At 36.8% G+C, this 12586-nt stretch overlaps 1 protein-coding gene across 1 annotated transcript; it reads left to right on the plus strand.

Moving 5' to 3' along the window:
- Positions 1-4317: 4317 nt before the first annotated feature.
- LOC109451373 (tripartite motif-containing protein 43-like) lies at positions 4318-11248 on the plus strand. Its single transcript, XM_088789881.1, is given in 7 exon segments — positions 4318-4334; positions 5819-5996; positions 7884-8114; positions 9044-9066; positions 9588-9685; positions 10780-10980; positions 10983-11248. Coding segments are annotated over 7 exon segments (1014 nt in total).
- The last annotated feature ends 1338 nt before the right edge of the window (positions 11249-12586 follow it).

Below are 12586 nucleotides of genomic sequence, written 5' to 3' on the forward strand. Positions count from 1 at the left end.
TTAAAAATACTGACAACCCCAAATGCTGGCAAGGATGTAGATCAACAGGAACTCACCTCCTCTGCTAGTGGGAACATGAAATGGAACAGTCACTTTGGAGAAGTTTGGCAGTTTCTCCATGAGTGCTTTAGTTACAAAACTGAACTCACTCTAAACATACAATCCAGCAATTATGTTTCTTGCTATTTATACAAAAAAGTTGATAACTTGTGTCCACAAAGTATCTGCAAACAGATGTTTATAGCAGCTTTATTCATTGCCCAAACTTGGAAGCAACAAAGAAGTTCCTCAGTAGATGAATGGGTAAATAAACTTGGGTACATCAAAACAGTGGAATATTATTCAATGATAAACAGAATGAGCTATCAGGTCAGCAATAGACATGAAAGAACCTTAAATGCATATTACTAAGTTAAAGATGCCAATCTGAAAAGACTTATGTTAATTATAATGAACATAAATGGATTAAATTTACCATTAGGAAATAATATATTTTCATATTGGACAAACAAGAATAAAATGGAGACCTATTATTAGCAGAAACACTAATGCATAGTGATAGGGGAAGTTTGAAAATAAAACAATAGAAAATGAAGTGGAAGAAAACTAACATTTCTGGTGTGCTCTCAGGCAAAATATTAAGTGGAAAAATCTAGTGTGCTTTGGAGGGATAATAAAAAATAAATGATATTCAACTTAATAATATATACCAAATCTAAACATGCAGGGCAACTGACTGCCTCAAAATTAATGGAAAACATTGATAGAAAAATTGCAGATAACTGACATATCCACGTTTATAGTAAGCAATGAACATATATGTTAATTATAGATAAGTCAAGCATACAAAATAATCAGCAAAGACATTAGGGAATCCAACTACTCAGTTTAAAAGATTAATCTTATTAACCGACATCAAATCTCATAAAGTAGTTTACCTTCTCTGCAGTTTATATTTCCCAGATTTCAATTTACCTCTGGTCAACTGTGGTCTGAAAATATTAAATGAAAAATTCCAGAAATAACTAATTCATAAGTTTAAGTTGCATGCCATTCTGACATAAATCCCTTTGTCCAATGTATCCACGCTGTATTCACGACCTGCCCATTAGTCACTTAGTAGCCATCTGAGTTATCAGATCAACTGTCTCAGCATGGCAGTGCCTGTGTTCAAGTAACCTTTATTTTCCTTAAGGCTTCAAAGCACAAGAGTTGCAATGCTGGCAATTTGGATATGCGAAAGAGAAACCATAAAGTGCTACCTTTAAGTGAAAAAAATTATTTATATACAGGGGAAAAAACCTGTAAATATAAGTAGGGATTCAGTACTGAGGTTTCAGGCATCCACTGGAGGTCTTATAATGTGTCCCCTACAGATAAGGAAGGACTACTATAGTTACAAAACACATTATTCTCAAACATGCACGTTGGTCATTTTCTAGGACTTAAAGAAAGTCTAAAATAATGGAACATATAGTAATGATAAAAGCATTTAGAGAGTTATGAACAAAAGATAATTTTTTACGAATGTGTATGCGTAAGAGAAATATAGCCAAATGCCAACGCAAATGGAGAATTCTTAGAAGCATTGTCTTTAAAGTCAGGAGATAAGGACAAGGGTAGTCACTATTACTGCTTCCATACAACATTATACTGGAGGTAGCTGGCACAATTTATAAAAATGGTGGTGGGGAAGAAGAGAGAAGGAAACAAATTAGAGGGATGGAATGAAGAAAATAATACTGTTCATATGATGATATCAGTAGGGAACAATTATAAAAAATATAAAATAAACTATATGCCAACAAATCATTGGAAAACTTAGGAAAGAGGTAGGAGAATGTATTCAAGATTGAAACACTCTTTGAAACCTACAACACCCTGACTATTCCGGCCCCTGCTTACCTCATTCCACTTCTGTCTGTTGCTCCTTTCAGATTCAGTGACTTGCTTTAGTCACTTAAACTTATCACACTCCTTCCCACCTCAGGATGGGAGGTTCCACCCCACCACGCCCTAATTACCCACAAGTCTGTTTTCAAAGGCCACTTCCTTACACTAGCCTAAGTTTACATCTCATTATATATTCCCTTAATTTTGCCCCCTCCCCCTTTTTTTCCTTCATGTCATTAACTCAATTTGTAATTAAAATTCCTGCATCTACTTGTTCAATGCCTTGCTCCCTGACTATATCCTTCAGGAGCGTAGCACTGGTTTTTGTCTTGATCATGGCTGCTTCTCAGTATCTAGGACAAATCGTTCATAAATAAGCCATGAAATAATCCAAGAATGCCTTCAGATGTATTATTCCCAGTATTGAAAATACATTTATGAATTAAAAGGCAGAACATCTTAAATAAATCACAGTGACAATAATCCCAAATCAAAATATCATTCTCTAGTAGATATGAATTTAGATTCATCGTCTAGAGTGACTTTAGGGAATCCTATATAAATCTTGACCAACAGCATTTTAATCTCATTCTTAGCTTTCCATTTTTGCATGACTTCTACTGATTTTTCGTTCTCTCCAGTTACCGGCTAAATACAAGTATTATTATTAATTCATGTTATGATTCTCTAGTTCAGGATTTTTCAATGTCAGACTATTGGCATTTGGGATGGGATAATTCTTTCTTCAGGTGGGGTTCCTCTTTGTATTGTAGGATGTATAGCAGAATTCACGGTCTCTACACTAAATGCTAGTAGTGACTTCCAGTTGTGAAACCAAAAATGTTTCCAGACATCAACAAATGTCCCCTGGAAAAAACAATATCTCCCCCAGTTGAAACTACTGCATTAGTTACTACAACAGAATAAATATAAGGCATGAATAAGATCCTTCCTTAAAATAGTTTAGATATGCTAACTGGTACTTAAAATCGTACAGTTAGATGACACAAAGAAATAACACATAAAATAGTCAGTAGAAAACTTGCTTGTAGAAATGTAAGCATAATAGCGAATAAGCAATAATATGAAAGAAAAATACAATCAAATTATAGTCCAGCAAAAAAAATATATATAGTCCAGCCTGCATTCCATATATATATGTATATACACACAAATAGGTGTTTGAAGATAGAATATGAGGGAGAAATAATAGCATCTACAGTCCACTCCTACCTTGTGTTTGAAGAATGATATTACTATAAATTTATTGAGAAAGGATGTCAATTTAGTCTGATCTTTAGTTGAGGCATTGTTTTCTTCACTCCATAGAAGTTTCCCTGGACTACTCTAGCTCTCTAGAAGCTGTGTGAATCTTTCAAGCTCAAGGCTACAAAAATCCCACGAATCTTCCTTGATCATCCATTTTTTATTCTTGCAGGCTGCTTCCTTTTCGTAAATGCGATTTGTCTTGTTAATAGGATTAGGCTAATGCAGTCAGTGTTAGTTGTGGGTGTTTCCCAGACATCTTTGGAGATGAACTGTAGGTGAGGTGAGACAACTCACAAAGGAAGATTTCCAAGTGGCTGGGGAAAAAGAAGCACAGAGTGAATGATTAATCTTATTTCCTAAGATTGGATTGAGGGAAACTGTTGCTACTGATCTCCTTTCAACATCACAATTACATGAGTCTCCTCTTATCTTTTCACAAAGATATTCTCGATTTGATTTTCTCAAGTATGAAAACAATGAATTTGAGGTCTCCCTTTAAAACAAGGGTATACTTATAGATTTCAGAGCTCCCAAAAGTTTGAAAAGTTTTAAAGTCTCAAAAGCATTCTGTATTAGGTAACTGGAATGGTGGACCAAATGTGTTCTTACATTAAAGTCTTACCTTAAAATGACGAAAGTCAATCAATGAGTACAAGTAAGTGCTTACTCCATAAATGAACATATTTAAACAAACCTCAGGAAACATGTCCAAGTTTTCAGGCATTTTTTTCTAAAATCACTAACTGACAAAATAATCCTTCCTCCCTTTTTGTAAATTAAACAAAAGTTCATAATGTCCAGAAATTTATATGCAAAGGCAGCATATGAGCCTTGTTTTGTTGTAAAATGAGAGGCTCTTGATGAGGTGATGTTTGTAGAGGTTTATTTAGGGAGATTAGCTAAGGTGTTAAATTAATTATTTTCTCTGGTTTGAAGAAAACTAGTCATTATTAACAACTCTCTGGAAGAAAGTGGTCTTCAGAGACTCAATATAAAGAGATTCAGGGAGCCAAGCTCATTCTTCTCCAGAACAGAGAGAGTGTGTTTGGAACTCACCTGGCTGGGGAGACTTTGGAAAGCTACCACACTTGGAAGGCTTGATCCCTGAGCTGACTTCTCTGTGTTATTACTTCTACAGCAAGCATTGGCGAGACCATGGATATGCTCCTTAGGTGAGTACACAATTGACCACTGAGTAGTTCCTGCATCTTTCCTAAAGGCAAATAAAACAATTTCCTAATTTTAATTTATTTGTAAACTGAGGTTTTTCCTATGAAATGACGTTGTTTGCCAACTTAGTGAAAATTGTTCCATTCCTGTTTTGGCGTCCTATGTGTATGTCTGTTGGAATTAATATAATGATTAATTTTAGTTCTTTAGTTTTATGCATCCCATAGTTGTTCCCATATATTATAAGGACTCAGAAGGTAGTGTCCAGATATCTTGTATTTTTGTACCTGGTGTAGATTAAAAACATTTTTAAAGGAATATTTCATTCTATATGTAGTACACATTAGAGTCTACTTTAATAGTGGTACATGCCTATATACACAAAAGATGACAGTTTATATTATATAACTAGATAACACATTCAGTGATTTGAGGAAAATATTGTTTTAAAGTGAAGAAAATGTTGTCTCTTAAGAAGCATAAGTTTTCTGACTTAAATTTTAAAGAAGCTTGGAAATTATATCCAAGTTATATCTTATCACAATGTGAAGGGGTGGTTGATAATCATTTATAGGACTTGGAAGAGACAATCATTTTCTTTAATTTTTAGTGTCTTTGACTTAGTGTCTTTGGTATAGATAGTAGAGGGGGAGGACTATTCAACAGATCAGTATATTCATTTAAGTAGATTCTAGATAGACTCTGTTTCAATTTGACAATGTTTGGTTTCCTCTTCATTAATTCTTAAAGTATTCACAACATTTTGTAAAACAATGTTTTGGGATGTGGATCCTGATTGAGATAAAAAAGGATATCCAAGGAAAAATCCCTGACAGTTACATGAAATAAGGAAAATTGAAGCTTTTCAAATATCCTTTGCTAAATCAATGACTAGCACTGAGCCTTATGATGGATTTTCAGAACATTCAAGACCAACCACCTGGGGCTATAAATTGTGTTAAACTCCTGAAACTCAAGCTATGTGGTAAAAGTAAGACCTCAAAAAACCAGGGTTCTTTTTTTATGATAGAGAGAGGGAGGCAAGAGGTGGATAGTGTTCGTTCAAAGCCTAGTTCTCTACAGATCCTGAGAACTCTCCTTGTCTAAGTTTTCCATTTGTGTCACATGAGCAATCAAGCCTGTTCTGCTCCAAACGCAATGTTATTATCAAATCGAATCACAGCCAGAATCAAATATTACTTAGACCTTTGTGTATTCAGGTCAGAGGTATAAATGCCTGATTTTCTTCCTTCAGAAAAATGGACTCAGACATCTCGCAAGACTTTCATAAATAACTCACCTGTCTCATCTGCCTGAATTACCTTATAGACCAAGTCACCATGGGATGTGGGCAGTTTCTGTTTGTCATGTCTCTGTGTTTCCTGGGAGAAAGTTGAAAGCCCCGCAAGGAACTCTGCAAGGAACCATCACAGCAGACAAACTTCAAAACCAGTATTCTACTGAAAAATCTGGTGTCCATTGCCAGAAAAGTCTGTCTCTGGCAATTCCTCAGCTCTGAGGAACATATGTGTGATATACACAAGGAGACAAAGCAGATCTTCTGCGAAGATGGCAGGAGTCTGCTCTGTTTGCTCTGCTCTGGCTCTCAGGAGCACGAGGCTCACAGACACTGCTCCATTGAAGAGGCTGCTGAGGAATCCCGGGTAAGTGATGGCTCTGAAAGCACTTTGAAAGCTGGGGGGATAGAACAGCAAAGAGATGATAAGGATGTGAGGATCGTGATGATTAAATCCTCTCTTTATTGAGTCTCCAGTACCAATCTAAGCACCAGTAATGAAAACACACTGGTATGCCGACTTTCATGGAGCTTGCGTCCAATGGGATGGTGGTTAAGTTGATGGTCATTATTTTGATGATACAGCATCATACTCAAGGCCTCATAAAACCCTGCTTTTGAGAAAGAGTCTCTGGAATAAAAACTACAAATGCCAAAAAGTTTGCTATGGGGTGCATATTTGCTAATACTTGACAAAAAAGTAGGATAAAGTGCATTGGAATTAGCGTAGAACAAGTATCACTCGTTCCAAATTCTGATGAAAGATGCTTCATCTGGAAGTAGCCATGCTATGTAAAATCAGTTTCCTTAGAAAAATGAATACGTTATATTGTGTGGTTCAATAGGTTGATATCTCCTAAAATTGATCATTTTAAAGACTGATGTGGTATATAAAGCTGAAAAAAACAAAAGAACAAGACAAACAAATGAAGAAATAAAAACTCATAGGCATAGACAACAATTTAGTGGTTACCAGAGGGTAAGGGGGGAGGGGAGTGGTAGATGAGGGTAAAGGGGATCAAATATATGGTGATGGGAAGAGAATTGACATTGGGTGGTGAGCATACAATGTGACATAGGTGATGTATTACAGAATTGTACACCTGACATCTATGTAACTTTAATAATTGTCACTCCAATAAACTTTAATTTAAAAAAAAAGATGAATAGAGAAACATGATTAATCTTACACACTATCTAAAATACTTTTTTTAAACATCTATCATTTGGGGTCTGAAACTAAACCTATTTGCTTCTCTAGGCTAAAATTCACAGTTCTTTTACAGGCGAAGTTCTCAAACCAAATGAAATCTTTATGGGGAAATATCCAAAAAATCCAAAGAATAAAGATGGTGGAATATCTGTCTATTGGATGGTATGTATGAGAAAGTAATTCTGTATGAATTAGGTTACACATACATGCCAGAAAAATGAATTGTGACCAGCAATTTAAGAAATGTGCCTGTGATGGTGAAAACGGATTCTGCGGGTGCTAGAGAGTAACATTAGTTTATTTAGGAGAAAATGTAACATGTTAAAAAGGAAAACAGGAAAATAAGAAAAGAAAAAGGCTATGATTGGAGAGAGCATGAATCCATAACTATTGGGAGAGAATATGCAATAGAATAAGGATTAATGTCCTTCAAAACAATATGAGAGCCTGTGGCTTTAGATGGAGGATGGAAGCTCATTCACAGAGCAAAGAAAAACAGAAAAAAAAGGGTGGGGAGGAGGGACATCAGTTTGAAGTGATGAGAATTTCAGGAAGATATTTTCTGATGGTTTTTAATCCTGAGAGAACAATGCAACATTGCTGCTAAGAGGGAGAGGTCAGGCTGTGGAGTAGGGACGGTTAGACAGTGGAGACTCATTTACTATCACAAAGATCAGACTATTGCATATTATGATTGATTAATCGACGATAAATTTTAATTGCTTGCATGCAGTCTTTCAGATTTGAGAGGATGCATGTGAAGGAAATTATCAATGACAAGCTTTTCTCCATTTGTTTCAGGAACTCATGAATTGGATGGAAGTGGTTTGAGGGAAGAGTGGGATTGGCTTTGGGTATAGTTAAAATGGAAGATAAAGGAAGAGGAATGAGTTTGTGGTTTCTGGCAAGTGGGATGACCCGAAATCAGGATGCATGTAGTTTATTGGTAAAGAACACGAATCATTAAACTAGATGCTGTTTTAAGCACAGGAGGATAAGGTCACCCTGAGTATTTGATCTAGAAAATCTATATCCTTACAGACTTATCTAAATGGACAGCAAGATGAAACCAGAGATTTTTATGAGACTCTGCAACTGGTTCTCCATGAGGAAGAAGAACAATATTTAGAGAATCTTATTAAAGAAGGCTCAAAAATGTTTGAGCAACTGGAGAAATGTGGAGCTGAAATGATCGAGAAGGAGATAAGCCTAAGAGCAATGTATGAGGAGCTCGTGCACCTGTGCCATAAACCAGATGTAGAGCTGCTCCAGGTAGGAATTCAGCATGTGATATGCATATTTTATATCATCAGAAGCCCACACATTTCCATTATTTCATACCAAAGATATATTTCTGTATCTCCTGCATCTATGGTGAGGGGTCTCTTCCAGTTGGGAATAATATAGATAAGCCGCAACTCCTGACCTGATCATGAACAAGCAAGCTTTATGGAACTGTGATTATGGAGGTTCCCCAGGGAATGTTTCCCATCCTAAATGTCCTCTTATGTCTTGCTTCACTAAAAACCAGCAAAGAACAAATTATTCATGGGCATTTAATTGTGGTCTGCAGTTGGGCAATGTGGAGACATTTGGTTAAAGCACCTATATATGTCTTCTTTCTGTTGGGATATGCTTGGTTTCATTTGCCATTAATTTGGGGGCGTATTACCTTTTGGGGACAAGCCATAGAAAAGATCTCTTTGCAGAGAGGTGATGGTGACAGCAATGCAAATAATTACCCTTGTCTTCTGTTTTCACACAGGATTTTCAACTCACCAATAACAAAAAGAGACCAAAAGGATGGTTACCAGAAGGGAGGGAGTGGGAGAAAGGGTGAAAAGAGAGAGGGGTTTATAGTCAATAATATGATAAGTTTACACAGTAAGAGATAATTGCTAGAAGTAGTGGGGTCATCACATTGTAAAATATAAAAATGTCAAATCACTATCGTACACCTGAAACTAATATAACCAATATATAATTGTATACCAACTATAGTTAAATAAAAATTAAATTTAAAAAAAGAATTTAGATTCTGAAAACATGTTATCTTTAGGGAGGAAAATAAAAAGTAATTTATAAGATAGTTTGAGGGCAATAGTGATTCGTACTTTTCTGAACTTGCCCAAATCCGAAGACTGGTTGGCAGAATGCCCTATTTCTGAAGAAGTCTAAGCTTCTCTTTTCTTTCTTGACAGGAATTAGGGGACAAACTGACAAGGTGAGTTTCATCTTCAATGCCAATGGGAGCTTGTGAGGGCTGTGAAAGACTGAGCTACTTCTACCAAAGTGCAGACATAATTTCTCAGATTGTATCCAATTATTTTTGTATGCACATGTTGTGCATGTTTTACTGAATATGATTTCCTGCCCCCTTGATCAAAAGTTAACCTTTTCCTTACTGTGGTGGAGGGAGGTATGTGTTGTTTGGTTCAATTAACAGTTTCTAGAAAACTGGTCATTTATGATTTTAGATTTCAAAATCAGTAAGAACTATAAGTGCAAGGACTAGGTATTCCCAGACATCAGGTGACAGAGGCAAGAACTTCTGAGAAATGGGGGTGGAAACACGCCAAGAAGAAAACAGAGTTTCCCTAAGAATGACACAGTCGTATCCCATAATTGTGCAGGAAAGGATTTAGATGAAGAGTGTTCAGTTAAAGGCTGAGGACTTTCCTTAAACAATGTGTGGTTGAGAAGCCTTGGGCACCAGAAAGTGTGACTGCATCTTCCTCCCTGTAGGACTGAGCGGGTGCAGCTGCACGTGCCGCAGCCTCTGCAGCCACAACTGCCTGCGCGACCCATCACTGGACTGGTGGACAGGCTCAACCACTTCCGAGGTGAATGTCGCACATTTGTGGGAACACCTGGCAGGGCCCTTCAAGAGTGATTTTTATGGGTGATCTTGTCCTCTTTCTTAATCTTCACCTTGTAGGGAAGAACAGCCTGCAAAGAGACATGTATAGTCCTGCTTAGTCACAGAGTCATTATAATAGGGAAAAGATAATGTGAAAGCTGGTGTACCAATACATGGGACTCAGGATTATCAATTACTTATAGATTTGATAAGTTAAAGGACATGCTCCAGAAAAGGGATCCTTGAGCCCCTAAAGTTATTATCATATAAAGTATCAGTTGCTCACTGAGTCATAGAAAACTGGATATTAATTCAAGGTATTCCAATTTCAAATAAGGGCAATGAGTTATATTTTTAAAAATATTTTTTTCTTTAAAGTTTCTGAGTAATTGAATGTATAATGTATGTTTCAAATGATGTAATCAGAAAAAAGCACATAAAAATTAGTGCAGAAACCAAGAATTTATGAATAACAATGATGAAGTAAGTTGGTGGTGGATGAGGCTATATATTGAGCCCACGGTAAACCTAAACCTGGAGAGTTAGTCCAGCAGAAAGAGGAAGTCTAGTCCTCAGGTGGAACCAGCTTTCTAAGGGAGACAATACTCAGTAGGAAACCACTTCTAAGAAGGCATCTAGGTTTTCTTCAATGTCAATTTGTTTACTTAACGAGAATATCATTTTATCCTGGTAAAGTGATCACAGTTTATTTGGTCTCAGGTATATCTTTTTTTTTCCTCCCCTGAGAAGGGGTGGTGGAGTAAATTATATTGCTATGGACTTGGAAGCATTGCACAGGTATCTATCTTTTCAGGTGTCAAGAAAATAACCAGCCACAAATAGACATGACTTCCCTCTCCTTTATGATCTCTGAATTTTTAGGAAGTGTTTTATATTGCAATTAGGTATTTGTTCAAGAGACACTCTGGCATCATTTGAATCCGATATTTTTTAGTCAGAACTACCCTTCTAATTTTGGAATTTTTTTTCCAGTGAGACACTAAGGAGAACCTTTCTCTCATAGACAGTTTTATTTTTAACATTGATTTTGACTGGAATATTCTCTTCTCTCCACAGTGGAAATTTCCTTCACTAATGAAATAACCAGTCACAATATCAGGCTGTTTGATGATGTGAGAAGGCTGAGGTTTATGCATGACAGTCTTCATGTGTCTTTGGATCCTGGAACATGTAACTATTATGCTGCGTGGGGAGCCCAGGTCTTCACCTCTGGCAAACATTATTCGGAGCTGCATGTGGATGACTCTTGGGATTGGGCGGTAACACATTTCTCCTTTTATGTCTGAAGGAGGATAATCGTTACACTCTCTGGACCACCACCCCGATGACTCATCAATTTGTAGAGAAACCTCTGGGCAGGGTTGGTGTGTGCCTTGATGCTGACAGCGGAAGTGGAAGTTTTGTGGATATTGCGAAGTGTTCCCTCATAAACCATTCCCGCATTAAGCCTTCTCCTCTCCAGAGGTATCTAGATGACATGTTCAGTTTCCCTTTCAGGCCGTTCATTTACACGAGCCATTCATGATTAGAGCTGAGTCAGGAACCTGACTTTCTGCCCACGATCTCCATATCTGAGGGAGCCCTTCTCAGTTGAAGCAAATCAATGATAATTTGTCTTTTATGCTTCTACTTTAATGTAATCTCCTTTTCTTATTATTCGATCTGACGATAGTGTGAAATGCAAACTTTTGTTGGGTCCATTTTCTTGACATGAAAATCATATGTTGTGGTTCATTATCTAGAATATATGCTGTTGTTGCTTACCTGTTTTCTGAGCTTGCTGGAGTCACCAAAATAGATACGACTGTGATCCTGCTTCATCGTCCCGAATGCAGGAACACAGGGTTTGCATAGCATGGACAGACCAGGTTATCTGCCATAACCATGTCAGTTCAACTTTCTTCTCCTTCCTCTTGGTCTGGTCAATAGTGCAAGTGAACTTACACTCAGGGGAAAAAAACAAATTGACAGGGAAGTTTCCACTGACTTTTAGGACCTGTTTTAGAGAACATGGAATAACTGATACTTTTCTTTTACCATAGAATAAATGACAAGAGATAGAGAGGAAGTGTCTCTAGCTTTCACTACTGTGTTCTCAATAGCTAACACATTGGCTAGGACATCAGGGGCACTAAACAAATTTTTGCAGGAATAAATTAAATGGGTGAGACAATTACTTTACTTGAGAGGGGTTTGCTATAAAAGTTAGGACATAAATTCAAAACTTTACATTTTCAGGATTTGAAGGCTGGTATGAAAAACTGATTAAATTACATATGCTGAGTTTAAACCCCATTGATTTTTCACTGGTGTGAGAAAAATGGCATCGTTCGTGGGAGGAAGAACGTATAGAGACTAGGGCTGTGTGTTTGTGTGTGTGTGTGTGTGTGTGTGTGTGTGTGTGTGTGTGTTTACGGTCATGGCTGTCTTACATTGTTAATTTATTTAAGATCATTGCCCAGGATCTGAGAAAGGAGATGGAAGGACAGAAAAACAAAATGCAGACATAAACTCCCTACTATCTATCCCCATTTCACTATCATACAGTATTGCCTTGGTTTTTGTTTTAATTGTTCTTGTCCCACGCTGAATTGTAAATTCACCATTGTATTTCCTCCATCAAATATGTTTTCCTAATATATTATTAGAAATTAAAGCTGATTAATTAAATCAAGGTGGTTTCTTAGACTAGAAAATGAGACTCAAGCTTAACAGACATTGTGATCTACCACACATGGGAATGAGTGTTGGCTGCGTTGTCTGGAACAGGTCACTTAAATTCACTTTACCAGTGTCTTCATTTGCAGTTACTAGTAATGAATTTACATTTATGGAGATCTTACCATGTAGTTTTCCTATAAAT

This window comes from Rhinolophus sinicus, chromosome 14 (assembly GCF_057876585.1).
Source record: "Rhinolophus sinicus isolate RSI-liver-muscle chromosome 14, RSI-T2T, whole genome shotgun sequence".
NCBI classification, from domain to species: Eukaryota; Metazoa; Chordata; class Mammalia; order Chiroptera; family Rhinolophidae; genus Rhinolophus; species Rhinolophus sinicus.